We start from the raw sequence: 26,449 nt of genomic DNA, 5'->3' as shown, positions 1-26,449 counted from the left end.
AGACATTCTTGTTGAGGCTGATCCTAAACCTGAAAGGACCTTGAAGAGAAAGCTAAGAGAAGCTAAAGTACAACTCTCTGTAGAGGACCTAACAGAGCTTTTCAAACAAGAAGAAGCCATGGCAGCCGAAAACAACAACAATGCCAACAATGCAAGGAAAGTGCTTGGTGACTTTACTGCACCTACTCCCAACTTCTATGGGAGAAGCATCTCTATCCCTGCCATTAGAGCAAACAACTTTGAGCTTAAGCCTCAATTAGTTTCTCTAATGCAACAGAATTGCAAGTTTCATGGACTTCCATTAGAAGATCCTCATCAGTTCTTAGCTGAATTCTTGCAAATCTGTGATACTGTTAAAACCAATGGGGTTGACCCTGAGGTCTACAGACTTATGCTCTTCCCCTTTGCTGTAAGAGACAGAGCTAGGATATGGTTGGATTCACAAAAATTGAGTAAGCTTAGAGTGAAAGCCCAAACCTTCAGACAGAAGGAAGGTGAATCACTCTATGAAGTTTGGAAAAGATACAAGCAATTGATCAGAAGGTGTCCTTCTGACATGCTTTCAGAGTGGAGCATCATAGGTGTCTTCTATGATGGTCTGTCTGAACTGTCCAAGATGTCATTGGATAGCTCTGCTGGAGGATCTCTTCATCTGAAGAAGACGCCTGCAGAAGCTCACAAATAACCAATTCATGTACACTTCTGAAAGGAATCCTGTGAATAATGGGACGAATCAGAAGAAAGGAGTTCTTGAGATTGACACTCTGAATGCCATATTGGCTCAAAATAAAATATTAACTCAACAAGTCAATATAATTTCTTAGAGTCTGTCTGGAATGCAAGCAGCAACAGGTAGTACCAAAGAAGCTTCATCTGAAGAAGAAGCTTATGATCCTGAGAACCCAGCAATGGAAGAGGTGAATTACATGGGAGAACCCTATGGAAACACCTATAATCCTTCATGGAGAAATCATCCAAATCTCTTATGGAAGGACCAACAGAGGCCTCAACAAGGCTTCAACAACAGTAATGGTGGAAGAAATAGGTTTAGCAATAGCAAGCCTTTTCCATCATCTTCTCAGCAACAGACAGAGAATTCTAAGCAGAGCCATTCTGACTTAGCAACCATAGTCTCTGATCTAATTAAAACCACTCAAAATTTCATGACTAAAACAAGATCCTCCATTAGAAATTTGGAGGCACAAGTGGGTCAACTGAGTAAGAAAATTACTGAACTCCCTCCTAGTACTCTCCCAAGCAATACAGAAGAGAATCCAAAAAGAGAGTGCAAGGCCATCAATATTACCCACTCGGCCGAACTTGGAGAGGAGAAAGACCTCAATGGACGTCCACTGGCCTCTAAGGAGTTCCCTAATAAGGAACCATGGGAATCTGAGGCTCATACAGAGACCATAGAGATTCCATTGAATTTACTTCTGCCATTCATGAGCTCTGATGAGTATTCTTCCTCTGAAGAAGATGAAGATGTTACTGAAGAGCAAGTTGCTAAGTACCTTGGAGCAATCATGAAGTTAAATGCCAACTTATTTGGTAATGAGACTTGGGAGAATGAACCCCCCTTGCTCACCAAAGAACTAGTGACTTGACTAGGCAGAGATTACTTCAAAAGAGACAGGATCCTTGAAAGTTCTCAATACCTTGTACCATAGGCACCATGACCTTTGAGAAGGCTCTGTGTGACCTAGGGTCAAGCATAAACCTCATGCCTCTCTTTGTAATGGAGAAGCTAGGGATCCTTGAGGTACAAGCTGCAAGAATCTCACTAGAGATGGCACACAATTCAAGGAAACAAGCTTATAGACTTGTAGAGGATGTCTTGGTAAAGATTGAAGACCACTACATCACTGTTGATTTCATAATCCTAGACACTGGAAAGTGTATGGATGAATCTATCATCCTTGGCAGACCCTTTCTAGCCACAGCAAAAGCTGTGATTGATGTTGACAGAGGAGAATTGGTCCTTCAAGTGAATAAGGACTCCCTTGTGTTTAAAGCTCAAGGATATCCCTCTGTAACCATGGAGAGGAAGCATGAAAAGCTTCTCTCAATGCAGAGTCAAATAGAGCCCCCACATTCAAACTCTAAGTTTGGTGTTGGGAGGCCATCATCATGCTCTGAGTAGTTGTAAGTCTCCATGAGAGCCCACTATCAAGCTACTGACATTAAAGAAGCGCTTGTTAAGAGGTAACCAAATTTTATTATATCTATTTATTTTCCATTATTATTTTATATTTTCTGTAGGTTAATGATCATGTGAAGTCACAAAAATAATTGAAAAAGCAAAAACAGAATGAAAAACAGTATTAAAAATAGCACACCTTGGAGGAGAAGCTTACTGGCGTTTAAACGCCAGTAAGGGTAGCAGAATGGGCGTTAAACACCCAGTCTGGCACAGAGCTGGCGTTTAATGCCAGAAATGGGCACAGAGCTAGCGTTAAACGCCAGAAATGGGCAACAACCTGGCGTTTAACGCCAAGATTGGCAAGCAAGGGGCGTTTTCATGCCAACATGGTGCAGGGATGCAAAATCCTTGACACCTCAGGATCTGTGGACCACACAGGATCCCCACCTAGCTCATCTCTCTCTCTCTATTCTTCACACCCTTCCATAACACTATTCCCCAAATACCCTCCACCAATCACCTCAATACCTCTTCCCCAAATACCCCTCACCTATCAAATCCTACCCTCTTCTCCATAATCCCTTCACCAATCCACATCCATCCATCATAAACCCCACCTACCTCACCATTCAAATTCAAACCACTTTCCCTCCCAAACCCACCCATACATGGCCGAACCCTACCCTTCTCTTCACTCCTATATAAACCCATCTTCACTCATTCATTTTCACACATCATACACACTACTTCTCCCCCTTGGCCGAACCACTAAACCCCCTCCATCTCCTCCATCTTTCTTTTTCTACTCTTTTCTTTCTTCTTTTGCTTGAGGACGAGTAAACCTTCTAAGTTTGGTGTGGTAAAAGTGTTGCTTTTTGTTTTTCCATAACCATTTATGGCACCAAAGGCCGGAGAAACCTCTAGAAAGAGGAAAGGAAAGGCAAAAGCTTCCACCTTCGAGTCATGGGAGATGGAGAGATTCATCTCAAGGGTGCATTAAAATCACTTCTATGAAGTTGTGGCCAAGAAGAAGGTGATCCCCGAGGTCCCTTTCAAGCTCAAAAAGGGTGAATATCCGGAGATCCGACATGAGATTCGAAGAAGATGTTGGAGAATTCTCACCAACCCCATTCAACAAGTCGGGATCTTAATGGTTCAAGAGTTCTATGCCAATGCATGGATCACTAAGAACCATGATCAAAGTGTGAACCCGGACCCTAAGAATTGGCTTACAATGGTTCGGGGGAAATGCTTAGATTTCAGTCCGGAAAATGCAAGGTTGGCATTCAACTTGCCCATGATACAAGGAGATGCACATCCCTACACTAGAAGGGTCAACTTTGATCAAAGGTTGGACCAAGTCCTCATAGACATTTGTGAAGAAGGCGCTCAATGGAAGAGAGATTCAAGAGGGAAGCCGATTCAACTAAGCAGGCATGACCTCAAGCCTATGGCTAGGGGATGGTTGGAGTTCATCCAATGCTCTATCATTCCCACTAGCAACCGATCTGAAGTTACTATAGATCGGGCCATCATGATCCATAGCATCATGATTGGAGAGGAAGTAGAAGTTCATGAGGTTATATCTCTAGAACTCTACAATGTGGCGGACAAGTCCTCTACTTTGGCAAGGTTAGCCTTCCCTCATCTCATTTGTCACCTCTGCAATTCAGCTAGAATTGACATAGAGGAAGACATCCTCATTGATGAGGACAAGCCCATCACTAAGAAAAGGATGGAGCAAACAAGAGATCCCACTCATGGGCAAGAGCATGAGGAAATTCCTCATCATGAAATCCCTGAGATGCCTCAAGGGATGCACTTTCCTCCACAAAATTATTGGGAGCAAATTAACACCTCCCTAGGAGAATTGAGTTCCAATATGGGACAACTAAGGGTGGAGCATCAAGAGCATTCTATCCTCCTCCATAAAATTAGAGAAGACCAAAGAGTCATGAGGGAGGAGCAACAAAGGCAAGGAAGAGACATTGAGGAGCTAAAGCACTCCATAAGATCTTCAAGAGGAAGAACAAGCCGCCATCACTAAGGTGGACCCATTCTTTAATTTCCTTGTTCTTATTTTTCTGTTTTTCGAAAATTATGCTTTATGTTTTATTTATGTTTGTGTCTTATTACATGATCACTAGTGTCTAAGTGTCCATGCCTTAAAGCTATGAATGACCTATGAATCCATCACCTTTCTTAAATGAAAAATGTTTTTAATTGCAAAAAGAAACAGAAGTACATGAATTTCAAATTTTAAAACAGATTAATTATTTTGATGTGGTGGCAATACTTTTTGTTTTTTTGAATCAATGCTTGAACGGTGCATATTTTTGAATTTGTTATTCATGAATGTTAAAATTGTTGGCTCTTGAAAGAATGATGAAAAAAGGAGAAATGCTATTGATAATATGAAAAATCATAAAATTGATTCTTGAAGCAAGAAAAAGCAGTGAAAAGCTTGCAGAAAAAAATATATGCAAAAAAAAGAGGCGAAAAAAAAAGAGAAAAAAAAGAGAAAGAAAAAGCAAGCAGAAAAAGCCAATAGCCCTTTAAACCAAAAAGCAAGGGTAAAATAAAAAGGATCCAAGGCTTTGAGCATCAGTGGATAGGAGGACCCACAGGAATAAAATCCTGGCCTAAGCGGCTAAATCAAGTTGTCCCTAACCATGTGCTTGTGGCATGAAGGTGTCAAGTAAAAGCTTGAGACTGAGCGGTTAAAGTCGTGGTCCAAAACAAAAAGAGTGTGCTTAAAAGCTCTGGACACCTCTAATTGGGGACTCTAGCAAAGCTAAGTCACAATCTAAAAAGGTTCGCCCAGTTATGTGTCTGTGACATTTATGTATCTGGTAGTAATACTGGAAAACAAAATGCTTAGGGTCACAACCAAGACTCATAAAGTAACTGTGTTCAAGAATCAACATAATGAACTAGGAGAATCAATAACACTATCTGAATTCTGAGTTCCTATAGATACCAATCATTCTGAACTTCAAGGGATAAAGTGAGATGCCAAAACTGTTCAGAAGCAAAAAGCTAATAGCCCCGCTCATCTAATTAAGACTGATCTTCATAGATGTTTTTGGAATTTATTGTATATTCTCTTCTTTTTATCCTACTTTGTTTTTAGTTGCTTGGGTACAAGCAACAATTTAAGTTTGGTGTTGTGATTAGCGGATAATTTATACGCTTTTTGGCATTATTTTTAGTATATTTTAGTTAGTTTTTATTATGTTTTTATTAGTTTTTAAATAAAAATCACATTTCTGGACTTTACTATGAGTTTGTGTGTTTTTCTATGATTTCAGGTATTTTCCGGCTGAAATTGAGGGACCTGAGCAAAAATCTGATTCAGATGCTGAAAAAGGACTGCAGATGCTGTTGGATTCTGACCTCCCTGCACTCGAAGTGAATTTTCTGGAGCTACAGAAGCCCAATTGGCGCGCTCTCAATTGCGTTGGAAAGTAGACATCCTGGGCTTTCCAGCAATATATAATACTTCATTCTTTGCCCGAAATTTGATGGCCCAAACCGGCATTCCAAATTAGCATAAAAATTCTGGCGTCAAAACGCCAGAACTTGCATGAAAGCTGGAGTTAAACGCCCAAACTGGCACAAAAGCTAGCGTTTAACTCCAAGAAAAGTCTCTACACATGAAAGCTTCAATGCTCAGCCCAAGCACACACCAAGTGGGCCCAGAAGAAGATTTCTACATTAATTACTTATTTCTGTAAACCCTAGGCTACTAGTTCTTTATAAATAGGACCTTTTGCTATTATATTTTCATCTTGGTTCTTCTTGTTCCCTCTTTGGGGCCGAAGCCAATGACCACCATTATCACTTTTGTATTTTTAACGGTGGAGTTTCTACACACAATAGATTAAGGTGTGGAGCTCTGCTGTTCTTCATGAATTAATGCAAAGTACTATTATTTTTCTATTCAATTCACGCCTACTTCTTCTCTAAGATATACACTTGTTCTTCAACTTGAAGAAAGTGATGATCCGTGATACTCATCATCATTCTCACCTATGAACGCGTGCCTGACAACCACTTCCGTTCAACTTGCAATAGCTTGAGTGCGTATCTCTTAGCCTTCTGGTTCATGACGCATGGTTGCCTCGCCTGACAACCGAGCCTTCCATTCCATGAGATCAGAGTCTTCGTGGTATAGGCTAGAATTAATTGGCAGCATTCTTGAGATCCAGAAAGTCTAAACCTTGTCTGTGGTATTCCGATTAGGATTTGGGAAGGGATGACTGTGACGAGCTTCAAACTCGCGAGTGTTGGGCGTAGTGACAGACGCAAAAGGATCAATGGATCCTATTCCAACATGATCGAGAACCAACAGCTGATTAGCCGTGCGGTGACAGCGCATTTGGACTATTTTCACTGAGAGGACGGGAGGTAGCCATTGACAACGGTGAAACCCAACATAAGCTTGCGATGGAAAGGAGTATGAATGATTGGAAGAAGGCAATAGGAAAGCAGAAGTTTAGGAGGAACAAAGCATCTTCATACGCTTGTCTGAAATTCTCACCAATGAATTATATAAGTATCTCTATCCTATTTTATATTTTATTCATCTTTTAATTATCAATTCTCCATAACCATTTGAATCCGCCTGACTGAGATTTACAAGATGACCATAGCTTGCTTCAAGCCGACAATCTCTGTGGGATTGACCCTTACTCACGTAAGGTTTATTACTTGGACGACCCAGTGCACTTGCTGGTTAGTTGTGCGAAGTTGTGATAAAGAGTTGAGATTACAATTGTGCGTACCAAGTTGTTGGCGCCATTGATGATCACAATTTCGTGTACCAACGCATCCGCGCGGATCAGAGGATTCCTATCGACGCGCACGCGCACTTGACGCGCATGCGTGGATCACAAAGGCAATCGGTGCGCACGTGCGTGAAGCTGCACGTGACCTCATTAAAGGAAATCGTGCCCTGAGGCTCATGAGGCCCAAAATCAAGCTGTTTCTGCATGGAAAAGACCCAAGGATGCTAGGGGGAAAGGGGGGATCAATCATTTTACACTAAGACACAATTTTAGCTAGTTTTTGGTTCTTTGTTCTTCTAGAGAGAGAAACCCTTGTTCCACTCTAGATCTAGTTTTAATTTGATCTTCCCTTGTTGAATTCTGAATTGGATCTTGTTAATTACTAGTTTTGATAGTTTAATTTGAATTCCTTAGTATAATTTTGCTTAGATTTTGTGTTAGTTTTATGAATTCTTATCAATTGTCATCTTATACCCATTTCATGAATGTTGTAAATCTTGCTTTGTTGATGTTACATTGATGATTTCTATGATTAATTGTATTGTTTGGATGATTGTATGTTGATAATTGTTAGTGGGTACTTGTTAAATTCAATTTAATTGCAATTTGAACATGTCTTTTATTAATGCTTACCAAGTGTTTGATGAATTGTTTACCTTGATTATGGAGTAGTTCTTTTCACTCTTGGCCTAGGCTAAGGGAATTGGGTAAACTTGAGTCATTGGGTCTAATGAATTTGATGATTTGAGAGCCCTTAGTGGTCAATTTGATAGCCATTGACGCTAACCTTCTATTAAGTCAATTAGTAGTGAGGTTAGAACTTATGGGTTGATGTTGACCAAACCATTTGACGTACTTCAAGTATAGAAGTAGACTTAATGAGTTTGGTTCCTCATAATTGTCAAGATATGGTTATTAGACAAGGATGGTGACTCCAATTTTCATGCCTAGCCAAGAGTTGCTTTTATCATTCTTATTTGAAAATCCAAAATTCTTAATTACTTGTCTTAGTTATAGTTGCTTGTTTAGTTTAGAATAGAATCATATTGGATATTATTTTGTTAGTTTGGAATTGCTCATGTCTTGCTTAGTTATTTGAATTAGTTTCTTGCATTGTAAGATTGCTTGCTTGTTAAGATTCTTAATTTACATTCTTGCTCATGACTCACAACTCCGGATTTCTAACCAATGTTGAAGCACGTGTTTGCCCATTCCTTGTGAGACGACCTGAGGTTTGAATACTTCGGTTATTTCTATTGGGGTTAAACTTGTGACAACCAAATCCCTCTCTAAATTTGATCCTCGAGGCTTGTTGTCGGTAGAGCTATACTTGCAACGCAACTTTATTGAGAAAATCTTTACCGACATAGTCCACGAGCGCACCATCATTATGGTTAAACCAAAAACCAAACCTGTTTTTGGTTAACCAAATATTTAGTTTAGGTTAATTAACTAAACCAGTTTTACATAACAAAACCGGTTATTAACTGGTTAGGAAATTTAAAAATCGATTTTTAATCGATTATAAAAAACTGGTTTTAAAAAAATAACCAGTTTTAGAATAAAAAACCAATTTTCACACTGAAAAACTGGTTTTTACACGAAATCAATTTTTTACATAGAAAAACCGATTATTTTTACACCGAATAAATCAATTAATGCTTTCTTAATGAGACTTTAGCCATGTCACATCAAATTAGCCATACATGTATAGTAGTGAGATTCAGATACTGTAATTTAAGATTTCAACCATCTAATAAAGAAAACAAATAAAGTCATCAACTCAACCAAAAATAATGAAGAATGTTGTTTCATCAAATTCCATTTTATGGAAGTTTATTGAGGTTCATGCATGCGGATCAGTTCACTTCATTTTTTGGGATCTTATTATTAAGGATAGGGATTCCAAATTAAGAACAAAATGTCCACAAAGACATTCTTGATAACTTAACCAACCATATAATTTCAAAATAAATAATAAAACATGTATATATTCATACTTTACATGATATGCAGACCTTCGAAAATAATTTAGTATAACAAAAGGATTGTAAAGTCCAGTACCAATACCACATTGACATGTTTACCACATATCTGTCCATTCATATAACTTTTTTAGAAACAAGATTCCTCCCTTGAAATGAAAGAAATATATATTTGTTAACTAGAGAATTGAATGCAGTGCATCAAATTACAGAAACCTTATTAGGGATGGCAATGGGTAGGGTAGGGTATGGTTTGAACCCAACCCTAACCCTACCCGCGGGTTGAGAAATACCCAACCCTAACCCTACCCGCACTCAACCTGCGGGTATCCGACCCTACCCGCAGGTTGACAAAAATGGAGGTCACTAGATTGTTAAAAATTGTATTTATATCTCATTAAATGAGAAATATGTTTTATAAAAATAAATGAGTAAATTTTACAAATTTATAAATTTGGTTTAGTGGCCAAGAAGCTTTTGCACATGCTTAAGGTCCTTGATTCAACTCCCATATGAAACATTTTTAATCATATATAACACATATTATAGGGGGTGCGGGTAGGGTTGAGGCTCAACCCGCACCTTACCCGCTCCGCAGGCCAACCCGCTCCGCGCCCAACCCTACCCGCAGCGGATCGGGTTGGGTCGGGTTGGGTACCCGCGGATAGGATCCATGCTGCCAGGCCTAAACCTTATCAGTTTGCAATGCTTAATCCTGAAATGAAATTAAACTTACAATGTATAGAATATACAATATACAATAAGCAAGAGAACAATTCATAAGCAAGAGAAGCTTACAAGAATATGAAATTAAACTTACAAGGTACAGAATATACAATATACAATAAGCAAGAGAACAATTCATAAGCAAGAGAAGCTTACAAGAATAAGGACTGGAGTCCAAATAATCAAAAAGTGAACCGCTTATCAAAAACAAACAACACTAGTCACATTGCAATAAGATAGAAAACAGAATTCATAAATTGAACATCCAAACTGAAGAAAAATAGAAAAACCCAGCTAACAAAAAATCCAAAACTAGGGGTTCTTCAAACCCAGATTTGATAGAACATAAGAAAATAGAAGAAACAGAGATAATAGCAATATAAAACAGAAAAAACTCACTCAGAAGACATTAATGGCAGAACCAAGGGCAAGGAGGAGGGCTTACCTCAACTTATACGACGGCAGAACAATGGCAACAATGGAAGGTCGAGGCAAAGAGATAGAGGCACAAAGCAGAGTGAAGATGAGCTTCGGCAAGCCACCGATGAGCTTCGGCGAGCCACCGACGAGCTCCGGCGAGAGCAGAAAAGAATCCAAAAAGATATACTCCAGCGGAGACTAGTTGAGTCAATAGCGCAGCAGCAACAGGTAGAGCCGTTGAGGCAGAGAGATAGAGGCGCGAATCAGAGTGAAGAGGAGAATAGGATTTCGAGTTTTTGACGAGGTCCGGCGAGCCACCGACGAGGTCCGGCGAGAGGCAGAGAAGAAGAACTATTGACGGTAGCGTAGAGAAAGATGGAACAGGTGTAAGGTTGAGGTTGAGGTTGAGGGTTGAATGCTGAAGGGATTAGGGAATTAGGGATTAAATGAAATTAGGGGTTTTTCAAATTTGATTTTAGTTTTAGTTAACCAATTAAAAATTAATTTTTTAAATTTTGTTTTAATTAACCAATTTTAATTCCTCCTTAAGCATCCTTCTTCCAAATTCCAAATTTCATCTATGGCATCCACCTTCTTCAACAACCTTCTCGCAACACCCAAAGGCCAAAGCACGTCCTATCCTATGCACTGCAACAACCCATGCAACCTGCCACCTACTCCCCAACTCCTCCCAACCGCCAACTTCGGACCCCTCACAGCGGGTCAGTCAGTACTCACTACTCCACATTCCCTCTTTTATCATTTTAATTCAGTTATTTACTGCGGCAATTTTCTTTGTTTTTACTTTACATGTACCATTTCGATAGGACTGCTCACAAGTTCTTTGAGGGATGTACTTCAAGGTCTCCATTCCCGAACGGCGCCAGAGCTTCTATTTTATTTACTCTGTCGAGAGCCCTTCGAGGTGACACAGTACGGACCTAGGTTCACCGGCGTCAGCGCGCAGATTCTTGGTGCTGATGACAAGTACATTTGCCAGTTCTCAGAGGAATCGCAAAACTTCTGGGGAGGTCAGTCGCCTGCTTTCTGTTAATCTCTTGTTAAGTTCGTGTTATGTGGATTTGAGATTGTTGTAGATGGTCATGAACTGATTCTGGGAAACACCTCTGTGGCCAAGAATGATTTGAGACCTCCAAACAAGGAGCTTCCCCCTCAGGTTTGTTAATGCATGTTGAAATTATTACTCCTTTTATTCCTAAATGTTAGAAAATTAAGTGTTCTAGAATATGCGAGAATATATTTAAATAACTAAAATGTCTATCAATAAATTTAATTTTAATGCACTATTAAAACATGTTTACATGTGCATCCAATCACTACTTTTTACCTCGAATACACGAATGGTTTATCCAAAAAAAATAAATGTTATTAGACGATTATATAAAACGTTTTATGCCACCGTTAGTGCATCAAAATTGAACTCAAAATGGGGTGTATATTCTGAGATGCTCATGTCACCAGTTGGATATAAGTGTACATTGCCAAAATGTCCTATTTCTTTCTCTCTTTTTTTGGCACTTATTTTGCTTCCTACTTGGTCCCTTGTTTAGGAATTTGATAATAAAATGATGGAAGGTTTTCAAGTTACCCCGCTTTGGCATCAAGGTTTCATTTGTGATGATGGAAGGTAGGAGTGAAATTGCTCTTTTTGCATTGTCTCTCATGTTATATTTCATACTTGACACAAACTTTAATTATAGGTCAAATTAAGTGGAGACAGCTCGTTGGGAATATAGTACGCGTTCTGTTTATGGTTGGGGCGATGTTGGGTCTGCACAGAAGTCTACAGCTGGCTGGCTTGCAGCTTTTCCTGTTTTTGAACCTCACTGACAAATATGCTTGGCGGGTGGATTATCAACAAGCATGTGCTAATACTTACTAGTTTGACTATTCACTTGTTAATTTATATCGTGATCTAGTACTCTTCATTTCTTTTATGGGCTGAATGAAACATGATAATTTAGTTTGCCAAATTTATGAGTCTATTATGGTTCTAAACTACTAATGTCATTTGCCAAATTGATTGACATATATAGTCTTTTGCTACCTATAAAATACTAAACATCAACTATATTGTAGTGATGAAAGGATGTAATTGTTGCTAGAGCCACAGTGTGATTCTGTAAAGGAAAAGAGAAAATGATGTCATTTACATTTCATATTTGTGCTGAGACTAGATTGACAGCATCATGTTTGATAGTCATCTGTGAATAACCTTTCTGCTTTAAAATTTAGTTACTCTTGTTTGTAAATTTAACATTTATGCCGTCTTGAATTTACTTTATATGAATATTAAATCTCAGGTGGGATAGAGTGGGATGGCGAGAAGATTGAGTTTAATAATGCCCCATTTTATTCAGAAAAGAATAGGGGTGGAGGATTCCTAAGAAGATGGTTTTGGGTAAAAATTAAAATCTTCGTCAAAGATGATCTTGTATTGTTCATTAAGACATTAATTATTCGGCTCTTTATGCAACACAATTATGTATGGTTGCATGTTATTACCACCATTATTTGGAAAGGTTTATATTTATTCATCTTAAGTTTTCAATGTTGCAGGTTTAATGTAATGTCTTTGAAGGTGGTAGCGGAAAAATTGCACTTACAGTTACTGGTGGTTTGAGGCAAATTTTTGGAATAATAAAGATTTATGAAAATACTGCACTGGTAACTTTGTACTGCATCATGTGGCTCTTGTAATTATATTTACTCCAACTTTTTGTAATACCAAGATATTTGATTGTTCTCCTTCCTTGTGTTATTTGAATGAAACATGTTAGTTTTAATTTTTATTTTTCATAAACTTATGCATAAGGATGAAAATACTTTGAGGGAGTCCCAGATTTCTAACCAGCTTGTATTTTTAGACATCATTTAACAAGACGAGCATTAGATCTAATGTAAATGCTTTTAACAATGTGGTTTAATTGCGCTAAAACTTCTTTTTACATATTCTAATATGTAGTTCAGAGATAGATTGTTATTCCTTTAATCCTTTTATTTTATAAAATACTTGTTTTTTTTTAAATAATTTTTTTTATTTTGATCTTTGTCATTAGTTTGCTTTATTAAGTATCAATATAACAGGTTAAATACTTATGTATTGTCATATTAGCAAACTTAGTATACAATTTGCATATAGTTTATCTATATGCATTTTGTTATGATTTTTAATTAGATGATCTATTAATTCAAGTAATAGAAAATTATAAATGGACTTTTTATTTTTATTGGAGATTCAAAAAATATTATTGAATTGGTCCTAGTTATTGTTCGAGACAGAATAAAAGAAGGTGAAATTCTCAAACGAAGAAAAGGATCTGATGATTTGGATATAATTTTGTTTTATTCGATCTCAATATCGGTGGTCTTTTTATGAATTTCTATTTCGAGTATTGTTCTGATTGTACTTCTTATGATAGGATATGAATCAAATAATAAATGAAAAATATTGGGTACATTAAAATTAGCTACTAGGTATAAATATATGTGTTGTTTAACTTATTTTTAAGGGGTAAAGGACAAATAGGTCCCTGAACTTTTAATTCGTGGACGTTTAACTCCCTCAAGAATGAAAAATACAAAACGACCTCTGACCTCTCAAAACGCCGTACAAACGGGTCCTCCCATTCAATTTGCTTTGCAACACATTACGGATTCTGGTTACCTGGCGCCTATGTGGCGTGAAAATGTGCACGTGTCTTCAGGATGGTGTGAACGGGGTTGACGTGGTCACCTGAAGAAAGTTATGGGACATTGTAGTCCTTGGGCACTCGGACAACGTCGTTTTTGTTGTGTGCCCTATGTCTTCAAATGGAACCATGTCGCCATTACCGTTGTCATTTCTGTGAGAGATTGAGGGTGGTGGTACTGTGCAGTGTTAAATGACCAGCGATGGAGCTTCATCCAGCGCAAAGTGCATTCCACTACCGTCAATTGTGAAATGTGTGGAAGCTGCAGAGGAGAAAGACGAGATTTCTCCGACGTGTAAATGTGGAGTGTACGCCATATTGTACAAATTGAGGACGACGACGAACCCCAATAGATTGTTCTTTAGATGTCCATTCTTTAAGGTAAGTTAGAGATTTTATTTGAGTGATTTTGATTATACGGGCGTTAGAAGAACTTATTTTGATTATAAGTTGGGGATTTTTTGTTTTGCCATGATGAACATGCAGCTGAAAATTTCAGTCACTGCAAGTTCTTCTTATGGCTGGATGATCATGTTTCAACAGTAAGAGTTCTTGAAAAGTTTATGACTGAGAACGAGGTTGATGATCTGAGAGTGTATCTTGGGAAGAAGGTAGTGGAACAGAGACTCACTGATTTGGAGAAGAAGCTGTTGCATCTAGAGAGGAGGAAAAATGTTAATTTGTATTTGGTCATTGTTGTTGTGGTTAGTGTAATTTTAGGTTCTGTTGTTGCCAAACTTGGCTGAAAAGTAGAAAAGCAGTCTAAATTATGCTTTTAGAATACAAGTGTTGTATTAAATTATGCTACATCCAGCAAAGTGAAGAACAGTTGGCATAATGTACTTATATTTATCCTTTGATGAATGATGATATGTTGTTGCTATAACATCTTGTATTTGGGTGGCTATATATAATATCATGTTGATGGGAATAGAATGAAAAAGACATTAAATAATTTGGATCATTAAACATTGAACCAAAATATAAGTTCGAAGGATTACAATCCTAAGAAAACATGATATGCAGTCTGTTAACAGCTCACAACCTGAGCATCATAATTTTGCCAAAAACATACCACAATGCATAATAAATGAAAATAAGTTTGTCCAAATTTTACATCAGATTCATAAAATATCAACATCATTTCTTAGAATTGTTAACTCTTGGGGTGGGGATAAACTGAAGCATCCTTTTAGGTCCAGTGCTTGCTGCAGCCAGAGTCTCATCAGATGATCCTTCAACTGCTTCTACACTTGGCTGCTGTGATTCCTAAACATGTTGTTTGCCATCACCCTTCCTTCTAATTAGTTGTTTTGGTCTGAAATTTTTATTGGATGGCCTTGCTGGAACTCTGGCTGGAGGTTTGAATGGAACCTGACCTTGTCGTGCAGGGACTGCAGTAGTGGTCGCAGATGTAACTTGTGGAGCAGGTTGTTGCTGGGCCACATCTGAAGTTGTGGAAGTGGTAGAATGGTTCTGGTTGGTTGGAGTAGCTGAGTTATGCTCCTCACCCTGATATAAAGAAAGACAATAAAGCCATGAGACAAATTTAAAAAATACAAATAGGTCCTATAACACTTTTAAAATGGACAACTAAATCCTTAAACATTTTATCGGGGGGACATAAAGATCCTTCGTCTAGTCAAGTACCTCTACCTCAGGTGCTGATTGTGATAATGGTATAACCACAAGAGAAAAGTTGTCTTGGGTCTTCTTCTTTGGTTTCCTGGTCTTAGGTTTCCAATTTGGGTTGGATGGCACACCCTTTCAAGTCTTATAGTTATGTCCTGTTTGACCACACTTGCTGCAGGTCACATAGAAACTTCTCCTCAGTTTTCACCTTCAATAACAGTTTCTGCTGGGTCCTTCTGCCTATTATGGACCTTTGGACGACCGATTGGCCGCTTAATAACAGGTGCAGCAGGCCTAGTCTGATCAAACCGTGTCCAGAACTCTTCACTAATAACAGATTGTATAAAGTGCTCATAAGTCTTCTTTAGTGATTCCATGCATAACCATTAGATAGTTTCTCAACTTCCCATATTGTTCTATCTCGTTTCCCATGATCCTGTCTTTGGCTTCCCTCACAGCTCTGTAAACCATTTTAGGGTGTAGTACTAGATCAAACTCTTCTCTTAAAAAATCAATGGCCTCATGTGTGTTCATATGAGGATGGGTGGTCATCCTTTTCTCCACTTTTTGCTGATCCAGTGTTGGTCAGCTGCATTGCTTCCCAAATCTCTTGCGCATGTATGTTCACTCCTATAGGTTTTCACTTGGAAACACTGCAGCTGTTTATTGTATGAGAGATGAGCAATCCAGGGACAATCCTCATCCTTGCAGCCAACTCTCTTTCCTTATCATTTTTAATCCAGACTAACTCCCTCCCCTCAGCAATAAATGAATCTTTCACAACTTCCTTGAACCTCTCTATTGTAGCAAATCTTGTGCCTAGCTCAAATCTGCCTTCTCCAAACCATAGTGTTCATCAAACTCAGTTCAGTGTGGTTTGTTCCCTTCATCCTCTGATGAGACAAGGGTATGCAGCTCTTCAGACTGGTACTCAAACACAATGTCTTCATTATCAGTGTCTGCATCACTAACATAATCTGCAACGGCTGGCCTCATGCTGGGCTCCCTAGTAGGCCTAGATTTGTTGGGCTGTCTTTCTGGCCTACTTGTGCTAGGCTATTTAGCAGGCCCAGTAGACCTTGAGGAACCTTCAACAGCTGAGCCCACCCTTCTTGTTTTAAATCTCTGCCTTTTAAACTCATGTGTTGCTTGTTTTTTTTTGGCTTCTCATTGGGATCAACCCCTTTCCTCGATGATGGAGACACTTGTTTCCTCTTCTCTTTGGCAGCTCTAACCCTTCTGCCCTCATCATCTTCACCACTCTCACTCCCACTTTCATAACCAGCTGGTGGTGGTTTATACAGCTCATCTTCATCACTGTCATTTCTATCATCGTCGGTAGATGAGTCATCCAACTTCTCCAAGTCGTTTGGATCGACTTCTTCCTCAACCTCATCATTTTTCTCACAATCATCATCTGCAATCTCAGGTTGGTCAACAGGATGGTCAAAAAAATGTAAAACTCTTCAGTATCTTTATTCCTCAACTTAGCCTGTCGCATTTGGTTGATCCATGCATCCCCCCTCAGTACATGCAACCTTGACTCCATATCTTTGCTTTTTGGATCATACTAGTAATCCTCCTTATACGATTGATATCCCAGTCCTTTGAACATCGTGATCAGATCTCCGAAATTGACAAAATCCAAGTCCATCGGAGGAAACTTCTCAACTTCACCATGCAGATAGACTAACTCACCGGTAGGTGTCCTTGAAAAGTTACCCCCATGATGGAACACGGGAACATCGAATACATCAACCATCTGTAAAATTTTTCAATCCACAACAAAACATAAAACCACCCCTTATTATCTAAATCTCCAAAATTTCTCTAAACAATACATGGCAAATGACTAACCCCACAACTAATCACCTATGACAATCACTAACAGTCCCTATTAGTCCCATCCTACAACATTCATAGCAAATAACGAACATAAGCAGAATAATTTTGAACATCAATGTACTTACTACTCTCCACGACAGACGTAGGTATAACCACAGAGCTTCAATATGGAACTCCTTCACGGAACAGCGATGACGACAACATGGAGACGAAGCGTTGTATTTTTTGGAGGGAAAATGTTAGTAGTGCTAGGGCTTCCTGTAATTGTTTATGACTGATATGGGCACTGGCATATCTCATAAGTCACAATAACCGTTGCAAAACATTAACCTGAAACGACATCGTCCGAGTGCCCAAGGACTACAATGTCCCATAACTTTCTCCAGGTGAGCACGTCAGCCCCGTTCACACCATTTTGAAGACACGTGCACATTTCCACGCTACATAGGCGCCAGGTAACCAGAATCCGTAACGTGTTGCGAAGCAAATTGAACGGGAAGACCCATTTGTACGGAGTTTTGAGAGGTCAGGGGTCGTTTTGTATTTTCCATTCTTGAGGGAGTTAAAAGTCCACGAATTAAAAGCTCAGGGACCTATTTGTCCTGATGAGTTTGGAAAACTCTAAATTTAATTTGATGATGAACAAATATTATTAATTTAATTAAATTACAAAATTATCAATTTGTTTTTAATTCATATGTATTAATTGATAATTTGTTTATGCAAATTTTAATTGGGTCGAAAATAAAGGAAAACTGTTGCAAGCCCATATATGCATCTTACCTTCAGCCTTGATGTTAAATATGATTATGTTGGCTGAATTATTTTAATTGGGCCAGTTTGATTTATTATTGCAAGCCCAATGTGCTTTTTAGCCTTGTTCAAAGTATGTTATATTAAGTGGCTGAAGCAATTTGTGATTAATTGGGCCAGAACCATGTTGAACTAAGCCCAAAATTAAATTGCTTGAAGGCAAGCTTGCATGGTCCGAAACCATTATGCAAAGAAAGCAAAATTTCAATGCTTCCTACGGATCTCACTCTTTCATCATATAGATTTCAAATTCATTTAACTTGAATTAAACTTACATTGGAAATATGAGAGAGAGTTAGCTATTGATTTGATGGACATCATCAATGCTACACGCTACCTAATGCAAGGAAAGTGGAAATTTAATTTACTTTGTCAAAATCCATTAGTTAGTGTTCAAATTTCTCTCTCCTCTCTTTCTCACCTTGCTTCTTGTTTTCGGTCATTACACATCAAACCATGGAAGCTAAAGCTACCCACTGAAGAGAAGAAGAAGCACGCCACAAGACCATCATAATGATGGCAAGAAAAAGAAAACTAAAAGTATGCTGTGATTCTCATCACTTGGTAAGATTTGGTGAAGAGATCTTGGCATCTCCATACCCAAAAATGGAAGAGAAGATCTCGGTCAGAGAAGAAGATCCTTTGAGGGATGGCTTGTCTCTGATTCTGCTCAACCACCACAGGAGGTAAATACAGTAGCTACGTGATGGAGGAGGCAAAGATTGGAGCAGATGAAGCTATCATCATCATAAAGCATCAAGGGCTAGGAGTTCATCTTGGAGTGCAAGACAAGATGGAAGGCCCAGATTGATGATTGTTGGTGACCAAGGAAGGACTAGAGGTAATTGCATGTTGGGTTTTGTATGGGTTATCTCTTCTCTCTCTCTGGCCGAACCGGTTCTGTTTTGAAGAAGAAGAAGATTAGCTTAGTTTGTTTGGGTTTCAACCTTGGAGGCTTCTCCCTATAAGTAAGGGTGAACAGTCAGGGTTTAATTCAAGGAGAAAAGAGTGAGAGTGCAAAGCACAAGATTCTCAGAGCTACCTAAGCTAACAGAATTTCTTCTCTTTCAATGTATTCTGTTTTGTAATTTTTCTATTTAATTTTGTCTGTCTTGAGTCTCATGGAAAAAAGGCAAACAGTGAGGTTTGTAATGAAAAAGCCATAGAGCGGAAAAAGGCAGAGAGTGCAAAATTAAAAGAAAAAGCCATAGATGTCCTTAGAAGTCTTTTGTACATCTGTGTTGTGTTTCATGATTCTGTGGGAATCCCCTTGCAAGTTGGGTTAGCACTTAGCAGTTGAAAGCTTGGCAGTAACCAAGTCAAGTTCAGGATTGGGTTTAGATTATGGACTTGTCCCGGATAGGAAGGATAGTTCATAGGGAGAATTGGTGTTTGTAATCAAGGATGATTATAGTGAAATTCCATCATCTTTGTGATGGAAACTGGATGTAGGCTGCACTGCACTTAGCAGCTGAACCAGGATATATCTGAGTGTAATTTTCTCTCTCTTCTACTCCATTTATGTTTCTGCTACACAGGAGATAAAACTGAAAAATATCTCGTGCTGTTCGACGAGACAAAAAGAAAAGTCTCGTGGCTGGGTACGAGACAAAAGAAAAAGTCTCGTGGCTTGATACGAGACAAAAAGGACAAAAAGTCTCCAGAAGTTGTTTCAAAGACCAGCAAGTGTTATCAAGCGAAAAAGGGGCTAAGATTCAACCCCCCCCCCTTCTCTTAGCCACTGAAAAGTGAAAACTATAATGTCCTTTACCCTATTTTTAATGTGTATTTTATATTTTAATATGTATTTTATACTGGTAGCTAATTTTAGTACATACTTAACATAGTTGATAATAAATATTCTTTTTTGATGGTCTACAATTGCTACTTAATTGATTAGTTATGATGAAATACAAAAAAAAATATCTTATTCTTTTTTCATCAATTTCTAATATCTAGTTCAATAAGATTCAAACTCATATGCAGTATCAGATAAGAAAGAACAATTGACAACATTGAATTTTTGTTCAAGAGTGAAATCTTATAAAAATTATCCAATTTGTCCTTGGAGTCATATCTCATCTCAAATCTGATAATTATTTTTTTACTTTTTTGAATGTCCAAAAAGAACAAAACAAATATATTGTTTTTTTTTTTTTAGTAATTTTTTATCTCTAGTATACCTCTTAGTAAGATTTAAATCTAGATGCAGTTTTGACCATTTGCCAAAAAAAAAAAAAGAATTGGCTAAAATTAAACCTTGTTTATCAACCACATATTATCTAATCAAATTCAATTCTCTTTCAATATGCACCTCAAATAATTTAATTTGTATGAGTTTTTTCTTCAACTAACAAACAGATCATGGCAGATGAGGAGTAAAAAGATAAATTTGTCTCCAAGAGGAGCTTGCATCTGATTGACTAATTGGTGAGTCATCATCAGCTTATCAAAACGACCATGTATAAAATTTTTAATGTTTATTAGGTTAAAATAAAAATAAAAGTTATAGAAACCAAAACAAAAAATAAATGATTTTCGAAGAACCAAAATTTTATTTAAGTCAAAATAAAATGATTTGAAAAAAACACTTTATTAATCCAAAATAATAAAATTCTCTTCCTTAATTAGCCTTTTGAAATAAATTTCATTCTCACTTAAATTTAAACATTCAAATTGATCATTGTAGTAAACCATGATTAGGCTTCAAGATAAACGTGGAATTGAACACATCAATTTTCTATTATTATAGAATTTTTTTAGTACTACGTCAAATAAAGAGACAAAAGAGTAGGTAATATGTTAATGTTATTTTATTCTGACTCTCTCTGTAGACAGTACTTAGTAATGCTTACTTGATTAGCTACTAACCATTTTTTTAACTTTTTGAATGATACTAACCATCTTTATATTAGAAATTGAGAAAGTATGCCAAGAACACGATTGATTTGATTTTATTGCATCATTATTAATAAAATATTTAAATATTCTTCACCAATGTATAAAAGTTTAAACTCATTTTACAAGCACATATGTTATTATAGTCATAATTATATAATTTTATTTTGTTTTTGTTTATTATTGGTTATTAAATTTATTGGGATTTTTTATTATCATTCTTGATGTGAAACATTCATTGTGACTTATATATCGGTTGACGTTTGTCACAATATTTGTTGTTATTATTTTATACAAGTTTTGAATAAATATATAAATATAAACAAAAAAATAAAATAAAATGGTGTTTACTTATCACTTTTATATTGGAACTATGAAAATATTGGAATCAATATTGAATCCGAGTGCGAGCTAGACAAAAAAAATATTATTTTAAAATGTTTATTTTAATAAATTAATTGATTTAGATGAGGATGATTTAGGGAATTATAATGATTATCAATTAATAATGAGTGCAAATAAATATATTGGATTGCAAATAATCTCACCTACCTTACCCTAATTATTAAATAAGGGAGAAAATAGAGCAAAAGCTATATATTTGTAGCTTTATAATTTTTAAATTAAAATAATCAATTACTCGATTAATTAAATGACAACGTGAAAGGTTAATTTTTAAACAATCAATAAAAATAATTTATATTATATTCAGCTAAACTTTTTCTTCCCTATAAAAACCGATAATTGAGTAGTTCAATTCTCATGTTGTGCTCTTTTTATGAGTGTTGTGGATCAATAAAGAATTTAAGATGGGTAGGAGAGTGTTATGCTTATGCATGTTTCTTGGGGCATTATTTATGTTATTCAATGCCCAAAATGCATTAGTTAGTTGTGCTTTGACTTCTCAATTGCAAGAAGAAATAACAAGAATCAACGAAGAAGGGCCTTATATAGGTTTGGTCATACCAAATTCTTTTGAACTCAATCCTCTTCTTCAAAATCCAGCCTACACTCCCAGTGAAAATATTATTGACTTTGCAGGTAAATATAAATAAGAATAAAAGAAAATATAAACTTCATGAATATATATAATTCACCTTAATTAGGTCTCTTGTATTAATAGTTAAGATTTGTCAATTTATATTTCCAATTTAGCTTCATTTTCTTTTTTTATTAATGGATAATAAATAATAATGAAGGAAGGAGATTCCGCTTTGGATCCATTGGCGATAAGCCTGTTATATTGGTCATGACTGGATTGAGTGTGGTATGTTTTCTTTTTCTTTTTTAATTCATCGCATTTGTAAAATACTTTTGGGTGGATGATATATCATAGTTTTTGGTCACTATATTCTTCAATAAATATTATAAAAATTTAGCTAATACATGTATGTGTCTTTAAAACACATATTAAGATTACTATTAATAAAAAAAATTTACATTTATTACTTTAATAGATATATAATAAATAATATATAAAAAATTTAAATTTTTTATAAACACTTCAAAATAAAAAAAAAATTAGTTGGCCACTATTACTTGGTTATTAATCGTTAATTATTGGAATTTTTGTATGTTTTTACCATCATCATCATCACTACTTGAATATAATATTTATTGCAGATAAATGCAGCAATTACTACACAGCTTCTTTTAAGCATTTTCAACATAGAAGGAGTGGTGCATTACGGCATTGCTGGAAATGCAAACCCATCCTTGAATATTGGAGATGTTGCAATTCCTCATTTTTGGGCTCATTTGACACTTTGGAGCTGGCAGGTATATTATTATTATTATTATTATTAATTAGGTTAAATTATTATAATTTTTTTTTTAATTTACAATTAAGTCTTTACATTTTAAAAATATTTAATTAAGTCTCTACACTAATTTTAATTTTATAATTATATTCCTTTTACCGTAAATAATATAAAATTATTTTTATTTGTCTTACACTACTAACAAATATGTATCAATATATTCCATTAAATTAACTCTTTTTGAAATAATAAAAACGTGTTACAAATTTAAAATTAGTGTAGAAATCTAATTCAAAACTTTTAAAATGAAAAAATTTAATTATAAATATAATAAAATTATAACTATACAAAAGGTAATTTAATCTTATTGTTATTATATGCAGAGATATGGAGAAGGGCCTAGTAATACATTACCCTTAGAACAAAATGGAGACTACACAAGAAACGTAGGGTACCTAAAATTTGGAGATTTCATGTCAAATGTAAGTTGGGGAGATTCATTTGATAACCTTCTAAACAGAATATGGTACCAACCAGAAGAGGTTTTTCCAGTTGATGGAATTCCAGAACAGAGGCAACACGCTCTCTGGGTTCCTGTTGATTACCATTACTACCAAATTGCTAGCAGGTTGAAGGTATATAACTCATCATCTTAACTAAACCCTAAAATTAATCAGTACAATCACTTTTTTTTTCTAAAGTTAGGAGTGAGACTCGACCCCCGATTTTTAGGTGAGTATGAAAAGACTATATCATTTGAGCTATAATTCGTTAGCCAACACAATCACTCTTAATTTGTTAAGTAATGAATAGTTTAATTAATGAGAAAATTTAGGAGGCCAGCACTTTTATTAGAATTTAACCAGATCAAAAGAAAAGTGAGTAATTCCACACTATTAAATGTAATCTCATACTATTAAAAATATTAATGATAATTAATTAATGACTACAAATTACAAAACTTACTGACCCTACTAATACTCCTCTTAATTAATTTGGTAGTTTAAAAGTACATACTGATTCTCCTATACATCTAATTAATTTTTTGTTTTAAATAAAAGTTTTAAATTTGTCTTCTGATTCTTAAAGATAGTCTATGTTTGCGTAATGTCGTCATTAGTCACACATAATAATAATAATAATAATAATAATAATAATAATAATAAACTTTTAATTTTAGGATATAATTTGTATATTATCACATTAGCAAAAATAGGTAGACGAACCTGCCCTTAAATATAGTGTTTGAAAAGAATGAACTTAATTAGATAATATAGTGTAAAATATTTTACTCTATTAGTACATTAAAATAAAAATTTTAAATATACCATAAATACAATAAATAGAATGTTCAAAGTGAATTAATCTATTCGATTTTTAAGAGACTATTGGATGGATTTTAATTTGGAATAATAATTACTGATGAATTTAAAATGTCTATTTATCTTCTGTAATGAAATTAAGAAAAAGAGAAAAAGAAAATTAGGTAAATGATAAATCAATATCACTTTTACTTTAATGCTAATTCTGAAAATGACATTTCACCCCGTGGAGCTCGTGGACAATTTTCAACAAATATTTGCGATGATGTAAAAGTATATTCTATTCGTGGCTTAGTACAATAATACAACTTTTGATATGTTTAAATAATTGATCAATACAAGTACCAAATTAATTAATAGGACTCTACTTTTGTTTTATATATTTTTATATTACAAATTTGCGCCCATAATATCTGAAGTCATACGTGTCAGGTTACTGATTGCATGTGTTTTTTAGCATAAAATTAACGTGATCCAACTAAAGCAATAGTTGGTAAACTTTATTTCTAGCAAAAAAAGGAGATAAGTTTTTTTTTTTTTAAATAAGGTTTATATTATATTTAAAAGACTATTTATTGAGATATTATCTTTTTGAAGTATACAAGAATACTGAACATATTGCTATTTACTCTTAGATTTTATTAACAGACACAATATAAATATTGTCGTAAAATTACTTTTTAAAAAAATTTAAACTGAAAATAAGGTATATTACTAAAAAAAGGAAAAATTAGGTTACTTTTATTGAATGAGATGAAGACAATGATATATAATTTGTGGTTTTTTATTCTTTCCATTGCCTATTAATTATTAAATATATATAAAATTAAGAAATGTAATATTATTGTAATAAAGAGATTTTGGATTTAAATGTTATTCAGAAGTTGAAACTTGATGAATGCATAAACTCAACAACATGCTTGTCCACAACACCAAAAGTGGAATTGGTTGAAAGAGGAGCAAGTGCAAGCATATACATAGACAATGCAGCATATAGAAGCTTCATCTACAACAAGTTCCATGTCACCCCGGTGGAGATGGAAAGTGCATCGGTGGCACTCATTTGCCTCCAACAAAGGGTCCCTTTCATTGTCATTAGGGCTCTCTCCGACCTGGCCGGCGGCGGCTCCTCCGACTCCAATGAGGCCGACACATTTGCGCCGCTTGCTGCCACCAATTCGGTTAAGGTCGTTATTGAGTTTATCAAGCTTTTGCCATCAAAAACCCCTAAGTGGTCGCCCATGTAACAATAATAATGTTTCTTTGTTTTTCTAGGCTTTTAATATTATTATTCCATGCATTCCTGATGCAAAAAAATGTGGACCTTGTATCTGCTTTAAATTGAGAATAAGCATCTTAGTGAAACCTGAAAACAATATCTTATCTACACTCAGTATTCCTTTTTTCAAAACAATAACAATAAGAACAATGCTAGGAACCAAAAGCATATTAGCTAAAAACCAGTCAAAATATGTTCGGGTTCCATGAAAAATCGAGTTTTGGTTTGTGCTCTGTGATCCCAGGAGCGGTTTTCAAACATATTATTCAAAAAGTGATTCTAATTAAACGGTTTTGTTTACTTTTTGGCTGGTCACTTTTGATTCCATATACTTTTCCTAATAATAATAATATTAATATTTTTAATTATATATGAAATGGAAAAATAAATAAAAGGTATATATAATAGCTAGCGAAAATGATTGTACAAATTTAAGTTATGTCATTAGAGCTTTGATATCTACTAACTAAAATAATATTGTTTCTATCCAAGTTTTTTTTTTTGGGATGGAGCCCGGGTCAGAAAACCCATTCCAATCAAAACCCAACCCGATATCAAAACAACAATTACTCTAAGAATATTTCTCTCTCCTGTAACGCCCTTCTGAAATTAAAACCCATTAACATTTCACATGGACACTTGAAGACTTGATGAAGATTTGATCGAGAGAGAGAGAGAGAGAGAGAACTTGAAAGGAGTTCTTCGCAATAGCCAGACACAATTGTAAAAGGAACCGCTGATAAAGAAAGGAATGCTGGATATAGAATGGTCCAACAGCACTGGCTTGGAGCCTGTGAAACCCACTTGGGCCATGAACTTTGTATAGGTCTCATCCACCCAGCTAGGTCTTCAAATTGGATCCCAAATCCGACCTTCGATCCGAGTTGGGGAGCAAGCCAAAAATTATCTCTCTGTTATATCAATATGGATTCCATGCATGCACCATACACGGGGATTAACTTCCTACCAAGCATAGTTATTAGAATTGAACCGACAATTAAATTGGTCAGACTACTAATTAAATTGGTTAATTTGGTCTCATATAAATAAAAATTTAAAATAATCTTAAAATTAAAATTTAAAATACATATATTCACTAATATTTTAATATGTAAATATTTTA

At 35.7% G+C, this 26,449-nt stretch overlaps 2 protein-coding genes and 1 long non-coding RNA gene across 4 annotated transcripts; 2 read left to right on the top strand and 1 right to left on the bottom strand.

Annotated features, from left to right (window-relative positions):
- Positions 1-9,040: 9,040 nt before the first annotated feature.
- LOC140182725 (uncharacterized) lies at positions 9,041-10,480 on the bottom strand. The gene is made up of 2 exons (XR_011878788.1): positions 10,090-10,480; positions 9,041-9,633 (listed from the first exon to the last, which is right to left on the bottom strand). It is a non-coding gene; the product is annotated as an uncharacterized lncRNA (long non-coding RNA).
- On the top strand, positions 9,713-12,871 carry LOC112784780 (tocopherol cyclase, chloroplastic). 2 transcript variants are annotated; one of them, XR_011878787.1, is made up of 7 exons: positions 9,713-10,786; positions 10,892-11,095; positions 11,162-11,241; positions 11,636-11,712; positions 11,786-11,946; positions 12,389-12,486; positions 12,645-12,871. XR_011878787.1 is itself a non-coding variant. In XM_025828106.3 (5 exons), the coding sequence occupies exons 1-5, from the start codon at positions 10,645-10,647 to the stop codon at positions 11,793-11,795; spliced, it is 513 nt and encodes a 170-aa protein (XP_025683891.1). In that variant the 5' UTR covers positions 9,713-10,644; the 3' UTR covers positions 11,796-12,068. The 2 variants fall into 2 exon arrangements, 1 of the variants encoding a protein (XP_025683891.1); XM_025828106.3 differs by lacking the exons at positions 12,389-12,486; positions 12,645-12,871 and having other exon boundaries at positions 11,786-12,068.
- An 8,844-nt stretch (positions 12,872-21,715) lies between these two features.
- On the top strand, positions 21,716-25,434 carry LOC112783510 (bark storage protein A). Its single transcript, XM_025826483.3, has 5 exons — positions 21,716-22,006; positions 22,165-22,232; positions 22,589-22,744; positions 23,109-23,360; positions 24,929-25,434. The coding sequence occupies exons 1-5, from the start codon at positions 21,775-21,777 to the stop codon at positions 25,292-25,294; spliced, it is 1,074 nt and encodes a 357-aa protein (XP_025682268.1). The 5' UTR covers positions 21,716-21,774; the 3' UTR covers positions 25,295-25,434.
- Positions 25,435-26,449: the final 1,015 nt, after the last annotated feature.

The sequence above is a fragment of the Arachis hypogaea genome, chromosome 20 (genome assembly GCF_003086295.3).
Source record: "Arachis hypogaea cultivar Tifrunner chromosome 20, arahy.Tifrunner.gnm2.J5K5, whole genome shotgun sequence".
NCBI classification, from domain to species: Eukaryota; Viridiplantae; Streptophyta; class Magnoliopsida; order Fabales; family Fabaceae; genus Arachis; species Arachis hypogaea.
Note: the sequence above shows the minus strand (reverse complement) of the source record. Positions and strands in the feature narration are given on the sequence as shown.